Consider the following 18,448-nt stretch of genomic DNA (forward strand, 5'->3'; position numbering starts at 1 on the left):
AATATCCCCGATGAACATCGTTGAAAAAATCCTGAATAAAATACTGGCAAACCGAATCCAGAAACACATCAAAAAGCTTATCTACCACAATCAAGTTGGCTTCATCCCTGGGATGCAAGGCTGGTTCAACATATGCAAATCAATAAACATAATCCAGCATATAAACAAAACCAAAGACAAAAACCACACAATTATCTCAATAGATGTAGAAAAGGCCTTTAACAAAATTCAACAGCACTTCATGCTAAAAACTCTCAATAAACTAGGTATTGATGGGACATATCTCAAAATAATAAGAGCTATTTATGACAAACCCACAGTCAATATCATACTGAATGGGCAAAAACTGGAAGCATTCCCTTTGAAAACTGGCACAAGACAGGGATGCCCTCTCTCACCACTCCTATTCAACATAGTGTTGGAAATTCTGGCCAGGGAAATCAGGCAGGAGAAAGAAATAAAGGGTATTCAATTAGGAAAAGAGGAAGTCAAATTGTCCCTGTTTGCACATGACATGACTGGATATTTAGAAAACCCCATCATCTCAGCCCAAAATCTCCTTAAGCTGATAAGCAACTTCAGCAAAGTCTCAGGATACAAAATCGATGTGCAGAAATCACAAGCATTCCTATACATCAATAACAGACTAACAGAGAGCCAAATCATGAGTGAACTCCCATTCACAATTGCCTCAAAGAGAATAAAATATCTAGGAATCCAACTCAGAAGGGATGTGAAGGACCTCTTCAAGGAGAACCACAAATTACTACTCAACGAAACAAAAGAGGATACAAACAAATGGAAGAACATTCCATGCTCTTGGATAGGAAGAATCAATACTGTGAAAATGGCCATACTGCCCAAGGTAATTTATAGATTCATGCCATCCCCATCAAGCTACCAATGACTTTCTTCACAGAATTGGAAAAAACTACTTTAAAGTTCATATGGAACCAAAAAAGAGCCCACATTGCCAAGACAATACTAAGCCAAAGAATAAAGCTGAAGGCATCATGCTACCTGACTTCAAACTATACTACAAGGCTACAGTAACCAAAACAGCATGGTACTGGTAACAAAACAGAGATATAGACTAAAGGAACAGAACAGAGCCCTCAGAAATAATACCACACATCTACAACCATCTGATCTTTGACAAACCTGACAGAAAGAAGCAATGGGGAAAAGATTCCCTATTTAATAAATAGTGCTGGGAAATCTGGCTAGCCTTATGTACAAAGCTGGAACTGGATTCCTTCCTTATGCCTTATACAAAAATTAATTCAAGATGGATTAAAGACTTAAATGTTAGGCCTAAAACCATTAAAAACCCTGGAAGAAAACCTAGGCCATACCATTCAGGACATAGGCATGGGCAAAGACTTCATGACTAAAACACCAAAAGCAATGGCAACAAAAGCCAAAATTGACAATTGGGATCTAATTAAACTAAAGAGCTTCTGCACAGCAAAAGAAACTACCATCAGAGTGAACGGGCAACCTAGAGAATGGGAGAAAAATTTTACAATCTACCCATCTAACAAAGGGCTAATATCCAGAATCTACAAAGAACTTAAACAAATTTATAAGAAAAAATCAAACAACCCCATCAAAAAGTGGGTGAAGGATATGAACAGACACTATTCAAAAGAAGACATTTATGCAGCCAACAGACACATGAAAAAATGCTCATCATCACTGGCCATCAGAGAAATGCAAATCAAAACCACAATGAGATACTATCTCACACCAATTAGAATGGCAATCTTTAAAAAGTCAGGAAACAACAGGTGCTGGAGAGGATGTGGAGAAATAGGAACACTTTTATGCTGTTGGTGGGAATGTAAACTAGTCCAACCATTGTGGAAGACAGTGTGGCGATTCCTCAAGGATCTAGAACTAGAAATACCATTTGACCCAGCCATCCCATTACAGGGTATATACCCAAAGGATTATAAATCATGCTGCTATAAAGACACATGCACACGTATGTTTATTGCGGTCACAATAGCAAAGACTTGGAACCAACCCAAATGTCCATCAATGACAGACTGGATTAAGAAAATGTGGCACATATATGCCACGGAATACTATACAGCCATAAAAAAGGATGAGTTCATGTCCTTTGTAGGGACATGGATGAAGCTGGAAACCATCATTCTGAGCAAACTGTCTCAAGTACAGAAAACCAAACACTGCATGTTCTCACTCATAGGTGGGAACTGAACAATGAGAACAGTTGGACAAAAGCGGGGGGAACATCACACACTGGGGGCTGTCGTGTGGTGGGAGGAGGGGGAAGGGATAGCATTAGGAGATATACCTAATGTAGATGACAAGTTAACGGGTGCACACCAACATGGCACATGTATACATATGTAAAAAACCTGCACGTTGTACACATGTGCCCTAGAACTTAAAGTATAATTTAAAGAAAAAAAAGAAAGAAAAAGAAATAGTGCTGGAGGTCAAATAGCAACCCTGCCGACACAAGGAAGGGCCATGTGATGTTCACCAAGCTCCCAAGCCACAATTCTCTTTTCCCAGAATTCTTTGCTCTTTGAAGTGTAGTCTTCCTCACTTTCCTGCCAACCTCAGCCCCTGAGTCTGCCTGTCTACCTCTGAAGAGGAGAAGAGAGATTAAATGCCCCTTGCAGGCCTGTCCCTTTGAACCAAGCCCTGAGAACCCCTGCAGCAGTCCTCCTGTGTACCCTCCTTACAGCCCCACACACAGATGGAGAGCCCTGGGAAGGGTTTCCACAGTGCATTAGCTCCAAATAGTGCAAGAGGACAAAGAGTGTGGCCCTTCCAGCCTCTGTCAATAATTCATGAGGCTCAGACTGAGGAGCACCAGTCAGTCATTTTTCCCTGGACATGGGGAAAATTATACTTAAGCTCTCTTATCTCATGGGGATGTGCTCAGTACCAAAGCAGAGTACTGCAGCTGTAACTTCTTGGTTGAGGAAAATACTATAAATCCAGTGCAGGCCTGTTCTATTACTTGCTCGCCATACACGCCTTTTGAATGCTGAAATCCTTTTTCAGCTGCTCAGTTGACCTACACGTATACTAAATGAATCTTGAGCAAACATGAATTCTATTAAAAAGTCATCCCTAGAACTGGATTTCACAAATCAGGACTTTTCCCTGCTAATTATAGGGAAATAAGGCTGCAAAACTGGTGATTTCACCAACAACACATCTCTAAACCTACCCATCTGCTTTCATCATCTTTTCTGAAAGAAAACACTAACACACACACAAAAAAAGGAGCAAACGTATACTCCACAATAAAGGACTGTTAAATAAACTTAGCTTCATGAAACTCACTGTAATGTGTTTCCTTTTCTCATTTTGCCTTACACTAGTGAAAACGTTGCCATGGACCAGCACTGCTTCTCAGTCTGGCCTTTCGAGGCCAGTGGGTTAAACCAGTTCTGATGCTTACATTTGTGTCTGTTGGGGCCTTTCTACAGTGCACCATAAGCCATCCAGATTTATTGATTCTCCCAGAAACCCAGGAGGGAGATCACTTCAGCCCACATAGCAGAAGTGGAGGCTGAAGTCTTGGACACAGAATTTATAGCTGGCAAGGACTTTATTCACCATCTACTCCATACCCTCAGTAATTTACAGATGAAGAGTCTGGCCCAGGGCACCAATAATAATCACTACATGGTGGCAGTAACTACTATGTGCTTATAGCTTACAGTTCATAAAGAGATTTTGCATTCAACAAATATTTATTGAACTAGGATGGAGGCTAAGACCTGGGGACATAGTGGTTAGGCAGAACGTGAGTGCCCCCAATTCTCAGCATTTCCACCACTGCTCCAGGGACTCTGCAGCCTCCTCGCTAGCACTAGCCCCTGTAAAGGAGGAAGTCCCTTTGGAGAGGGATGTGAGATACTGTTTGGTCAATGACCATAGTCTGCCCTCCAGGGCCCGTGAAGATGGAGGAGACCTTGGGCAGAGTGAAGGGCAGTGCCAGGCCTGGTGCAGCTACTCCCTATCACATCTCTCCCAGGCTCCCCCAGCCTCACCTGGTGGACTCCACGGGGACCACAGGCCTCACCTCCATGGGCAGTCTCAAAACATTTGCCCTCCTGTGGGCTGTCACATACATTGACCCAGACTTTCTTGGAGAAGGAATTCTGAAGAAGCAAAAGCAACTCAAAACCCCCACTTCCCGCAGAAGAAAAACGTGGGCAAGCAGATGTAGAAGGGCAGCGGCCAAAGTCTGCGGGTTCCTGCAGGGGCCAGGAGAGGGGCGAGCCCTACAGAAAACTTGAACAGAGAGCGCTTTGATCACCCGCCAGCCCGGAAGGCAAGCCCCAGTCGGGCGGAAGGTAGCTGGCTGCGGGGAGCGGCGGCGGAGGGAGGCGCCCACCGTCACAGACAACTCTCAGCGGGCCGAGAGCGGGGAGAGGGTGGCAGGGAAAGCAGCCCGGCCTTCGTCCTGCTCCCTTGCCCTACTCTCTGTCACCTCCGCTGGAAGGAGTGGAACCCAGACTTGCTGGTCTGAGCCATGCACAAGGCGGGGCTGCTAGGCCACTGTGCCCGGACGTGGAAGTCAGTGCGGATGGCCAGCTCCAGGATGACCCCCTGGGACCTGCTCGCTAATAAGGTGGCCCTGGTAACCGCCTCCACCGACGGGTGAGTGCTAGTGCTGGAGTTTCTGAGGCCCTGGCTGCCTGCAAACAGGCACTGATCTTTCATCCTTTGCCTCCAGTGCCCCTGTCCTCAGACCTCACCTGCGGCCAAAGTCTGGCCCTGGAAAAAAGTAGCCACGTGGTCCGCCTGAACCCCCTCCGAATCTCCTGGCCCTGGGCCCTACCTTGCCAGCCCTCGTGTCCCTGCTGCCTCTGGCACAACCGTGCCACCTCTGTGCAGCCCCATCGATCTAGTCCCCGCCGGGGTTCTGGGCTGCCCCAGTCAACCGGCTCCACCTAGCGTCCGGGAAGACCAGAAACTAGAAATGTGAGGGAACCTGGATTTCAATACCCTATCCCAGGGTCTCCAGCACTTTGAAAATGTACCAGACACTCTATTTGGGCATCGGAAAGTCTCCAGGAACCCCGCCCCCTTACCCAGATGGGACACAAGAGCTTTGTGTCAAGATTTTTGTTTAGTTCGGTACACCTGGGCCTACCTTGTCCAGCCTGTTTCTCACCCACCACTCTTATCTATCCTGGTTCTCATTTCTACGGGACTTTGCTAGATGCCAGCTCTCCACAAAACTAAAATACAAATGCAGGTAAAATGCTAATGACTGACGAGTGCAGAATGTGTAACTCTTCCTCCCAAGGCAATGTTTACATTTTTGACCGGAGACCATCTTCTCACATGCACCCCAAAAAATAACTAAGGATAGAATTTTGAGAATGTTGTAGACTAGTAAGAAAGAAACCTGGGGGCAAGGCTGTTCTGAGTGAGACCTTCAAATCACGGAAGTGGCTGCTGCACACCCAGCTCATTTCTCACCTCTCAGTCCCAACAGGGGATGAAGCCTGTCACCCGTGGTGGGAACTGTAGAAAGTGATGTAAGTTCTTGGGAATGGAGGCTGCGGTTCCAGATCATAATAAAAATAAGTAAATGAGCGCCAAAAAGGCTGTGCCATCAAGTCTGTTTTACACAGAGTAGAGACACGTGGAGGTCATATAGGGAAAGAGCCTGAATTCAAACTCAGGCAGTCTAACTTCAGAGCCCATGCTGTCAACCTCTTCCCCTGCACAGGACTTGGCAGTCTTTGTGTCTTTCTGCTCACAGGATCCGCTTCGCCATCGCGGGCATCTGGCCCAAGATGGGCTCCACGTGGTTGTCAGCAGTCAGAAGCAGCAGAACTCAGCAGCCACCCTGCAGGGGGAGGGGCTCAGCGTGACGGGCACTGTGTGCCATGTGGGGAAGGCGGAGGACTGGGAGCGGCTGGTGGACACGGTGAGCTGCAGGGAAATGGGCAAAGAGCCAGGAGGTAGAAAAAGGAGCCAGCCTGAGCCGCCTTCCCTGGTTTCCTGGACAGCCTTGGTGAGATCCAATGCAGTGCTGTTAACTAAAACATAACAGTGCATTCTGCATACCCACACCAGCCCACCGGTACATTTTTATTGTATGCCTTTCTATTATGTCCATATACTAACGTTGGAGAATCATCCCATCCCAATCAGAGAATGTTAAAACACTCTAATGCTTCAATCCTGCATCATCCCTTGAATACCCCAAAGAAACAACTGGTTTTGGTTCTCTAGCAATTTTCAATCTAACTGGACAGATGAGAAGGGTAAATACAATCATAAAATAGATGTTCCCACCCATGAGCTAATAAACAATCCCCTGTTCTTCAGCTTATAGAGTCAAGTCCCTGGGAACCTCGGAAAGCAGCCCACCATGTTTCAACCACCTACTATGTGCCATTACCTGTGTTCAAAGCCTTACAAAGGTTATCTCTAGACCTGACAACAACCCAAGCAAGGCAGGGACTATTCTCTCAGTCTGCAGAGACTGGCTCAGATAGCTGGAGCAACTTCCTAAGGTCCCACAGCCAGTAAGGAAAGAGCTGTGATTCGACCCAGACCTCCCAAGCTCCCTTCCTTTATTGACTGGCTACAGACTACCAGGTACTGGACTTTAGTCTCAAAGAAAGTATATAAGTCAATGTCACAGTTAGTAGTGGACACCAGCCTTCCAGCTGCAGAAGGAAATATGAACCATCCAGCAAAGGAAGCTCCTCTTCCCTTGAGGCTCAGGACACACACTTTATTCACCAGAGTGGAAGGGAGAATCTACCCAAAAATGGAAAGTACAGGATTGTGCTAACAGATTGGAAGGTTGGCAGAAATAATTTGCATAATCTTAGAAGAGGGGGATCTTAACAATAGTAGACAATAGTATGGTAGACAGTATAGGGTAATTCCATTTTTAAGGAACTCTCTGGCAAATGCTCAAATATGCATTGGAAAGAGCCAAATGTGAGTCCTAGAAAGTCACCTTGCCTGGCCTAGGCTGGTGGACAGAGCCCAAGATTGAGGACTTGATCCTGATGGTGGAAGGAGCCATTTGGGAGTCTGGGTCAATCAGTGACTAACCATAACACATGTAAGTAGCAATGTAATATGAAAATCCTGGTGGAAATACATCCTGTGGCCCCCACCAGGTTCACTTAACAGGGCTACAGGCCTGGCCCAGAAGCAGTACTTGAGCTAAACCTATAGGAATGGATGGGAATGGACAGATGGAATAAAGATGAGGTTCCAGATAACTCTGCAAAATGAGCAGACAGCCAAGGAGGAACTGAAGGAAAGAGAGGAGCGCTGTCAGTCCACAGTGGAGAGCACAGGCTTAGGAGTACTGCTGGGAAAGGGGCTGCATTAGAAAGATAGAGGCCATGGGCCTCTATATCCTGTTTGTTTGTTTGTTTGTTTGTTTCCAAGATGGAGTTTCACTTTTGTTGCCTAGGCTGGAGTGCATTGGCACCATCTCGGCTCACTGCAACCTCCACCTCCCAGGTTCAAGCAATTCTCCTGCCTCAGCCTCCTGAGTAGCTGGGATTACAGGTGCCCCCCACCATGCCCAGCTAATTTTTGTATTTTTAGTAAAGATGGGGTTTCATCATGTTGTCCAGGCTGGTCTTGAACTCCTGACCTCAGGTGATCCACCCCCTGGGTCTCCCAGAGTGCTGGGATTACAGGCGAGAGCCACCATGCCCAGCCATAGCTTTTTAAAAGGATATGTTAAGGATGTTAAAAGGATATGGCCTCTTAAAAGGATATGTTTAGACATTCTTGTAGCAAATAAGAAACCATGTGAGGTTTTGAGGAAGAGAAAGATGGTTATTAAGAAAGATAATATGGCTCTGGTAGGAAGGATATACAGAGAAAACACTGAATCCAGGGCATTAGTGAGGAAGCTGTTGCTGTCATCCAGGTTTAGAGCAGTGGTGGTGGGACTGGAACAGATGTGTCCAAGAGACATTTAGTGGGAATGAACCAAGATTTTCCAACCCCATGTCAAAACGTGGGAAACACGAGCGAAGTCAAAAATGACTCTCGGGTAGTTTGTGTGACCATTGTCAGAGAGGAGAATGATAGAATACTTGTCAGCTATTTGAAATGTCTTCTGCCAATTGCCACATGTTACCCTGCAATGAGAAAAGCCACTGCCCTGAGAATGGTTACTACCCAGTGGCCTCCTCATCTGCACCACAAAGCTTCTAAGTGTGTGGTAAGCGGAAACCAGATTAGCTGCCTATCTGCTTGATTATATTTTTTCTTAAAAATGTATAACTATCAGAACACAGAGCAAACACCTCCTAACCGCTTTAGTATAGTGAGCACACAATTTAGAACAAGACTGAGAAGACTTTTTTTTTTTTTTTTTTCCTCCAGAGACAGGGCCTCACTCTATTGCCCAGGCTGGAGTGCAGTGGCATGATCATAGCTCACTATAACCTCCAACTCTTGAACTCAAGTAGTCCTCCCACCTCAGCCTCCCAAGTGGCTAAGACTATAGGCAGGCACCACTACACCAGTTCATTTTTTAATTTTTTTGTAGAGTTGGGGCTTTATTGCCCAGGCTGGTTTTGAACTCCTGGCCTCTAGCAATCCACCCCACTGGGCCTACCAAACTGCTAGGATTATAAGTGTGAGCCACCACACCCAGCCTTATTCTTCTTTTATGGTTTGCTATCTCTGTTCAATCAAAACCCAGCCTCCTCCCGTCTCTGTGCTGACAGACCTAGAAGGAGAGGGGTATGGGGTATACAGCAGAGTAGAAAATGTCTCCAGGTGATTCTAGAGCAATCCACTGTCTTCTCCCAGCCCAAACACATGTGTACTGAGCACAGCACAAATCACTTATTAACTTATTCTGCACCTCCCTAGTAACAAGTCCATTGGTGAGACTTATACAGAGCCAAGGCAGGTGACTGGGCTTTATGCCAGGATACCAAAATTTAAAGGGTGCAAGAAAGTATTAATACTGGTTTCAAAAGAGTATATGACTTTAAATTTTCTTAGATTTAATTTTGTTGACAGCCCAGGCATTCCTTCAACCATGTAGAAGGTTAGCACCTAGTTAACAAGAATAATTAGTTAAAACGGGAAGCTAGCAGATGGTGTACATTGTTAGTAACACCCCTCTGTGTGCCAAATCTGAAGCACAAAGTTGACCAAGGGCCCATGTACTGCTACTTGCCCAAGGCATCAAAATTGCCAGTTCTGGGCAAATGCGAAGTCTGGTTTCAGGGCCGCTTTGTACTGAAAACTCTTGTTGGCAGATTCTGCTTGGCCATTCATTACTCTAGCACACGCCTCACTACCTACTTATAACTTATTAAGGAGGTGAGATGTTGCCTTTCTTGGTTTTCTCAGTTTAAATGTCAGTTTCTGCCTTAAATCTTTCATGCCTCCAGGTCAAAAGAGAGAGACAGAGACAGAGAAAATGACATTAAAACCAAATATGGAATTGCTTTAAATTCAGGCTGGTATCTTCTCCCATCATGGCTCTCCTGGGCAGCCAGTTTCCTAATGACCCCAACTCACTTTCAGAGGGCTCTTATGAATTAGCGGTGTGCTACAGAATGGGAGACTGACCTCAGTTCTTCCACCGCTAACTAGCTTTGTGCCCTGAGCAAATCACTTTCCCAAACATAGAATAAGCAGGCCTCCTGTTCTTAGCTAGCCGCAGTGTGTCACTACCTAACTATATGATCTTGAGAAAATTCCCAGAACCTGTTTCATCATCTCCACCTTAAGGACATTGGAATAGATGATCTCAAAGACCCCTCCAGTGGTAAGTTCTACAGCTCTATTTCAGCCAGGTTTTCCATTCAGGTAAGTGTGGACAGATTGACTTTGAGATAAGGGTAACTTATTCAAGGAGAACTGGACAGTAAGCACTTGGAGAAATGTGGGTGGAACTCAGTGTGAAAGGAAGAGGAGGGGACTGGAAATAGATTTGGAGGTGAGACTTGAAATCATGACAATGAAGGAGCTCCCGAATGGGAAAATGTAAAGAAAAGAGCAAAGGGTCAGAGACAGCCTTAGAAGAATAGGAGGTGGGAAGAAAACACTGCAAAAGTAAAAAGGCCAACTTCCTGGTGGCTCGTGCCTGTAACACTTCGGGAGGCTGAGGCAGGCGGCTGGCTTGAGCTCAGGAGTTCGAGACCAACCTGAGCAACATGGCAAGACCCTGTCTCTACAAAAATTACAAAACTTGGCCAGGTGTGGTAGCATGCACCTGCATTCTCAGCTTCTTGGGGGGCTAAGGCAGGAGGATGGCTTGAACCTCGTAGGTCAAGGCTGCAGTGAGCTGAGATCATGCCACTGTACTCCAGCCTAGGAGACAGAGCAAGAATCTGTCTAAGAAAAGAAAGAAGGAAGCCAACCTTAAATGCTTAGCAGCAGATCTTAGGGCAGTTTTGAAGAAAAGATATTTTAAAAAAAGAAGTTATTTTGACGATAGTTCCTAAGAAGGAAGGTTTTCTTGTCATTGTTGTTTTTAATATAGAGATAAGGTCTCCCTACGTTGCCCAGGCTTCTCTCAAACTCCTCAGCTCAAGTGATCCTCCCACCATGGCCCCCAAAGTGCCATGATTCCCGGCGTGAGCCACAGGGCCTGGCTCAAAAAGAATTTTTTATCAACATGGACAAATGCACCTCCCTTACTTACTGCAGCCCTCGTCCAGACCTCACCCCTCTCTTTAGGCTGTGAAGCTTCATGGCGGTATCGATATCCTAGTCTCCACTACTGCTGCCAGCACTTCCTTTGGAAGCCTAATGGATATCACCGAGGAGATATGGGACAAGGTGAGAGGGGATTAAAGCAGCAAGGGTGGGCCTCAGAACACATTTAGCACAAACTCCGTCTGCTTTTAGAATGCGTTTGTCAAGAGCAGTGTAAATGTGAGGACTCTTTGCCACATGCCACACACGTGGAGCGCACCTCATAAAGGGTGGGTGGGGGCAGCTTCCTCTGTCCCTGCCCTTCTTATTCGTTTCTGCTGCTCCTACTTCTGTCTGCTTCCATCTGCTCTTCACTATCCGCCGTCTGCTCCCCTCCCCAGCATTCTTCCCCGGCAAGCTCTTCTGCCTTGTTGATTTCCAACAGAGACATGGCAGCTAATATGCCAACAACTATGACACTTAAATGTACACACCCAACCGTCCCCCTTTCAGCTACCAAAAAGGAATCATGTTTCATTAGTTGGGAAATATTAAAAGCTGCCAGTTAAGTAAAATATTAATTCTGGTGAAATGACCAGTTGCCACTTTATAACATACATCCTTTAAAAAATAAAAATAAAAACCTATATTATTTTCTTCTTAACTGCAATGTCAAGAAAATTTGAGATCCAGATGTCTAAATTCAAGGTACAAAATGCTAATTTTTTTATGATCTCCCATGGTTTTACTTTTTACTCTGACGTTGTATTAGTCTGTTGCGCATTGCTATAAAGGAATACCTGAGCTGGGCAATTTATAAAGAAAAGAGGGTTGTGGCCAGGCGCAGCAGGTCACACCTGTAATCCCAGCACTTTGGGAGGCTGAGGCAGGTGGATCACAAAGTCAGGAGATCAAGACCTCCCTGGCTAACACGATAAAACCCCGTCTCTACTAAAAATACAAAAAATTAGCCGAGAGTGGTGTTGGGCACCTGTAGTCCCAACTACTTGGGAGGCTGAGGCAGGAGAATGGCGTGAACCCGGGAGGTGGAGCTTGCAGTGAGCCGAGAGTGCACCACTGCACTCCAGCCTGGGCGACAGAGCAAGACTCTGTCTCAAAACAAAAAAAAAAAGAAAAAAAGAAAAGAGGGTTGTTTTGGCTTACAGTTCTGCAGACTATAGAAGAAGCATGGTGCCAGTATCTGCTTCTGATGAGGCCTCAGGAAGCTTACAATCATGGCAGAAGGGAAAAGGGAGCAGGCATGTTACACGGCAAGAGAGGAAGCAAGAGAGACACCAGGGTTTTAAACAACTAGCTCTGGCATCAAGTAATAGAGTGAGAACTCACTCATTGCCACAGGGAGGACACAAAGCCATTCATAAGGTATCTACCCCCATGACCCAAACACCTCACACCAGGTCCCACCTTGAACACAGGTGATCACATTTCAACATGGGACTTAGAGGGCACAAACATACCAACTATATCAGATGTCATCAAATATTTCTCAACACTAAAGTATCAGGATGCAAAAATACTATGATTTATTTACCAGTGTTTCATACACATAAAGACCGAAGTGCCAAAATGTTCTTCAGTGAGCTGGTTTTTTATTCTGTTAGGCTGTTTCCCTCTCCTTTTTTTTTTTTTTTTTTTCCTCACTGTGTCATACAGACTGGAGTACAGTGGTGCGATCTCACCTCACTGCAACCTCTGCCTCCCAGGTTCAAAGAATTCTTGTGCCTCAGCCTACCAAGTACCTGGGACTACAGGCGTGTGCCACCACGCCCGGCTAATTTTTTGTATTTTTAGTAGAGACAGGGTTTCACTGTGTTGCCCAGGCTGGTCTCAAATTCCTGACCTCAACTGATCCACCCACCTCGGCCTCCCAAAGTGCTGGGATTATAGGTGTGAGCCACCCCACCTAGACAGATTCTGATAGTCTTTAAAATGGAGGAACATCATTCATGAACAGTCTGAATAGAGACCATATGAAAGTCAGTTTTAAACTCAGTACAGGCACACCTCGGAGACATTGTGGTCTGGTTCCAGACCACCGCACAATAAATTCAATATTATAATAAAGCGAGTCACATGAATTTTTTGGTTTCCCAGTGCATATAAAAGTTATGTTTACACTATAATGGTCATCTAATGATAGTCTATAAAATGAGCAATAGTATTATGTCTTAAAATTTATATACGTATCTTAATTTTAAAATAGTTTATTGCTAAAAAATGCTAACAGTCATCTGAGACTTCAGAAGTTGTAATCTTTTTTCTGGTAGAGGGTCTTGCCTCAACATTGATGGTGGTTGACTTAGGATGGTGTTGCTGAAGGCTGGGGTGGCTGTGGCAATTTCTTCAAATAAGCCAGCAGTGAAGTTTGTCACATCAACTGACTCCTCCTTTCCAAAAGGTTTCTCTGTTACATGCAATGCTGTTTGATAGCATTTACCCACAGTAGAACTTCTTTCAAACTTGCAGTCAATCCTATCAAACTCTGCCACTGCTTAGTCAACTAAGTTCATGTAATATTCTAAATCCCGTGTTGTGATTTCAACAATGTTCATGGCATCTTCACCAGAAATAGATTCCATCCCAAGAAACCACTTTCTTTGCCTATCCATAAGAAGCAACTCCTCAGCCATTTACATTTTGTCATGAGATTGCAGCAATTCAGTCCCATCTTCAGGCTCCACTTCTAGTTCTCTTGCTATTTCCACCACATCTGCAGTTCCTTCCTCTGATGCAGTCTTGAACCCCTCCACGTCATCCATGAGGGTTGGAATCAACTTCTTCCAGACTCCTGTTAATGTAGATATTTTGACCTCCTCCCATGAATCACAAATATTCTTAATGGCATCTAGAATGGTGAATCCTTTTCAGAAGGTTTTCAGTTGACTTTGCCCAGATAAATCAGAGGAATCACTATCTATGGCAGTTACAGCCTTACGAAATGTATTTCTTAAATAATAAGCCTTGCAAGTCAGAATTACCCCCTGATCCATGGGCTGCAGAATGGATGTTGTGTTAGCAGGCATGAAAACAACATTAATCCAATCTGTCACTGATGGACATTTGGGTTGATTCCAAGTCTTTGCTATTGTGAATAGTGCTGCAATAAACATACATGTGCATGTGTCTTTATAGCAGCATAATTTATAATCCTTTGGGTATATACCTAGTAATGGGATGGCTGGGTCATATGGTACATCTAGTTCTAGATCCTTGAGGAATCGCCATACTGTTTTCCATAATGGTTGAACTAGTTTACAATCCCACCAACAGTGTAAAAGTGTTCCTATTTCTCCACATCCTCTCCAGCACCTGTTGTTTCCTGACTTTTGAATGATCGCCATTCTAACTGGTGTGAGATGGTATCTCATTGTGGTTTTGATTTGCATTTCTCTGATGGCCAGTGATGATGAGCATTTTTTCATGTGTCTGTTGGCTGTATGAATGTCTTCTTTTGAGAAATGTCTGTTCATATCCTTTGCCCACTTTTTGATGGGGTTGTTTGTTTTTTTCTTGTAAATTTGTTTGAGTTCTTTGTAGGTTCTGGATATTAGCCCTTTGTCAGATGAGTAGATTGCAAAAATTTTCTCCCATTCTGTAGGTTGCCTGTTCACTCTGATGGTAGTTTCTTTTGCTGTGCAGAAGCTCCTTAGTTTAATGAGATCCCATTTGTCAATTTTGGCTTTTGCTGCCGTTGCTTTTGGTGTTTTAGACATGAAGTCTTTGCCCATGCCTATGTCCTGAATGGTACTACCTAGGTTTTCCTCTAGGATTTTTATGGTATTAGGTCTAACATTTAAGTCTCTAATCCATCCATCAGTGACAGATTGGATTAAGAAAATGTGGCACATATACACCATGGAATACTATGCAGCCATAAAAAAGGATGAGTTTGTGTCCTTTGTAGGGACATGGATGCAGCTGGAAACCATCATTCTCAGCAAACTATCACAAGAACAGAAAACCAAACACCGCATGTTCTCACTCATAGGCGGGAACTGAACAATGAGATCACTTGGACTCGGGAAGGGGAACATCACACACCGGGGCCTATCATGGGGAGGGGGGAGGGGGGAGGGATTGCATTGGGAGTTATACCTGATGTAAATGACGAGTTGATGGGTGCAGCACACCAACATGGCACAAGTATACATATGTAGCAAACCTGCACGTTGTGCACATGTACCCTACAACTTGAAGTGTAATAATAATAAATAAATTAAAAAAAAAAGAAAAGAAAAGAAAACAACATTAATCTCCTTGTGCATCTCCATCAGAGCTTTTGACTGACCAGGAGCATTGTTGAGAAGCAGTAACAGTTTGAAAAGAATCTTTTTCTGAGGAGTAGCTATCAACGATGAGCTTAAAATATTCAGTTAACCATGCTATAAACAGATGTGCTGTTATTCAGGTTTTGTTGTTCCATTTCTAGAGCACGGGCAGAGTAGATTTAGCATAAATCTTGAGAGCCCTAGAATTTTCAGAATGGTAAATGAGCATTGGCTTCAACTTAAAGTCACTGGCTGCATTAGCCCCTAACAAGAGAATAAGCCTGTCCTTTGAAGTTTTGGAAGCCATATTAACAATAAAACTGTTTTGCTTTCTTATCATTTATGTGTTCACAGAAGTAGCACTTTTAATTTCCTTCAAGAATTTTTCCTTTGCCCTCACAATTTGGCTAACTGGTGCACATGGCCTAGCTTTCAGCCTGCCTCAGCTTTCAACATGCCTTCCTCACTAAGCTCAATTATATCTACCTTTTGATTTAAAGTGTAAGATGTGTGACTCTTCCTTTCACTTGAACACTTAGAGGCCATTGCAGGGTTAATAATTGGTCTAATTTCAATGTAAATGTGTCTCAGGGAATATGGAGGCCCACAGAGAGGGAGAGAGATGGGAGACGGGCAGAGCAGTCAGCACACACACAACATTTATCGATTAAGTTCACCTTCTTTTCTGGGTGTGGTTTGTGGTACCCCAAAACAATTATAATAAAAACATGAAAGATCACTGATCACAGATCACTGTAACAAATATAATAATAATGAAAAAGTCTGAAATATTCCCAATAATTACCAAAATGTGACCCAGAGACAAAGTGAGCACATGCTGTTGGAAAAATGGCTCCAGTTAGCACCATGAACCTTCCATCTGTAAAACTCTTCAATTTGTAAAAAACACAATAGCTGCAAAACATAATAAAATAAGGTGTACCTGTAACTTTTCTTTTAGATTATATATATTTTTTAAATATCACAGTACATCAAATCCAAGCATAATGCCTGATCCTTGATTGAACTCTGGACTTTTTTTAAAAAACACATTTGGGGGACAATTGGGGCCAATATATTAGATAAAATTATCATCAATGTCAAACTTCTTGGGTGTGATAATGGATGATGGTTGCGTAAAAGAACATCCTTGCTCTTTGGAAATGTATGGTAAGTATTTAGGGATAGAGCATTCTAGTATCTGCAACTAAGTTTGTTTATTTTAATTTTTATTTATTTATTTATTTTTGAAATGGAGTCTCACTCTATTGCCCAGGCTGGAGTGCAGTGGTGCGATCTCGGTTTACTGCAACCTCCACCTCCCGGGTTCAAGCTATTCTCCTGTTCCATCCTCCTAAGTAGCTGAGATTACAGGCACACGCCACCACGTCCAGCTAATTTTTGTATTTTTAGTAGAGAACAATTGGTGAATCTAAGTGAAGGATCTCTAGATACTCGTTGTAGTTCTATTTCCAATTTTTCTGTAAGATTGAAATATTTTAATATAAGCAGTTGTCTAGAACAATGTAAACAGGGGTGATGCATTTGTTTTAGATTATGGATGTGGGGATTCTGATTGTAGCTTGTCTCCCAGCTTCCCCAGAAGGTGCCTCCTCACGATCCCACTTTCTAATCAGGTCTAGCCAGGCAGTCCATCCTAGAGGGCCAAGAGCATCTCACTCCCTAAGCACAGAAGCCAGAGAAGTGCTAGAACAACCCCAGGTATCCAAGGTCAGGCCACATTTTCTCTGAGAAGCATGGCCCACTCTAAGACAGGTCCAGGAGGCTGACAATTGCAGGCTCTCCCTACTTTGAAGAAACACAGAAAACACAGCTCAAATCCAAAGGAGCCCTGAGGATTTAGGCCCCTTCTGGGCCAGATCATACTTGGCTGGTCATGAAACAAGATGAACCAGGCTCCATTTTTTCTCACCTGAACCTAATGTATCATTATATAGCTGAGCAGCTGGTGAGAGCTACCTCTCCCTGAACCTCAGTTTCTTCATGTGCAAGATGCAGGTATATCATCCTAAGATCTTCGTCAGCTCTGACAAACATCCTAGGAACCCAATCTCACTCCTCATTGCCATGCCTCCTCCAGTGCTCTTCACTCACGCTGTTTCCCCTTCTTCTCTTGGCTTCAGACTCTGGACATTAATGTGAAGGCCCCAGCCCTGATGACAAAGGCAGTGGTGCCAGAAATGGAGAAACGAGGGTACAGAGAGTGAGAGAGAGCCTGGGTGAGATGGGACCCCACACGGGCTGAGGGCAGTGGTCCATAATGGGAAGACCGTCAACTCTCTTCTTTTTCCAGAGGCGGCTCAGTGGTGATCGTGGCCTCCATAGCAGCCTTCAGTCCATTTCCTGTAAGAACCCTTTTGACTGCCCCTTCCATCCCATTCTGTACATCTTTCCACCCCACCTGTTACCCAAAGAAGTTTGTGTCTCCTTTTAAAATCACACCACCAAGTCCCTGCCCATAAAATAGATGCCTTGCCTCCACAAACCATAACCTAGGGGAGGTTTAGCCACAGGACAGTTTCCTAACTGTGCCCCTCCCTTACAGGAGATCCCTATTGAGCACTGCCCTTTATATCTAGTAATTAGAACCAAGAGTGACCTGGAAACTATGAATCTGACACATTCTCTTCTTTCTCCAGGGCCTCAGTCCTTACAATGTCAGTAAAACAGCCTTGTTGGGCCTCACCAAGACCCTGGCCATAGCGCTGGCCCCAAGGAACATTAGGGTGAACTGCCTAGCACCTGGACTTATCACGACTCACCTCTGCAGTGTAGTGAGGAAGGGGAGCTCTGCATCCCACTGGAACCCCTTGAAAGGCATCCATCTTCTTGGACAGGGAAGCCCAGTACCTGATTCCTGAACTCTCAACCACTCCATTCTCCTTCCTTGGGCTTTTCCATATTCCCTCTCTGTACCAACTGCCCTTTCCAAGCCAGACTCCAATCACACCTTTCCTGAGGTATAGGGTGGAGACTGAGGTATTCAGACTCTACTCACACTGTTTCCTCTCTCCTTACGTGGATGAGAATTGGAGAGATGCAGCAAAATGCATCACTAGAACCTGAAACAAATGAAACACATGAGGGCAGTGGGGAGAGCTGGAGCTAGAAAAAGAAATAGGAAGTGAAAGAGGGAAGTCTCTCCATCCTTACTCTCTTGCCATGAGGACGGGCAGTTTCTTCCCTTTCTGTTCCTGATAATTCTTGATTAAGCAAATTTCATTCCCTGTGGGCCGAGTGAGGGAGGGAGACCTGTTTGATTTTTACTCCCTTCCTTGCTTCTCCTATTCCCCAGGTTAGGCGAGTCAGAGGATTATGCTGGCATCGTGTCTTTCCTGTGCTCTGAAGATGCCAGCTACATCACTGGGGAGACAGTGGTGGTGGGTGGAGGAACCCCGTCCCGCCTCTGAGGACCTGGAGACAGCCCATGGGGCAGTGTTGGGCTCTAGCTCCTGGTGCTTTTCCTGCATTCATCCACT

The 18,448-nt window shown here is 44.6% G+C and overlaps 1 protein-coding gene across 1 annotated transcript; it reads left to right on the forward strand.

Moving 5' to 3' along the window:
• The first annotated feature begins 418 nt into the window (after positions 1–418).
• Positions 419–18,423, forward strand: LOC103228700 (dehydrogenase/reductase SDR family member 4). Its single transcript, XM_073011234.1, has 3 exons — positions 419–6,025; positions 17,609–17,815; positions 18,233–18,423. Exons 1-3 carry the CDS (start codon positions 5,711–5,713, stop codon positions 18,377–18,379), a joined length of 669 nt encoding a protein of 222 aa, XP_072867335.1. The 5' UTR covers positions 419–5,710; the 3' UTR covers positions 18,380–18,423.
• The last annotated feature ends 25 nt before the right edge of the window (positions 18,424–18,448 follow it).

This window comes from Chlorocebus sabaeus, chromosome 24 (genome assembly GCF_047675955.1).
Source record: "Chlorocebus sabaeus isolate Y175 chromosome 24, mChlSab1.0.hap1, whole genome shotgun sequence".
NCBI classification, from domain to species: domain Eukaryota; kingdom Metazoa; phylum Chordata; class Mammalia; order Primates; family Cercopithecidae; genus Chlorocebus; species Chlorocebus sabaeus.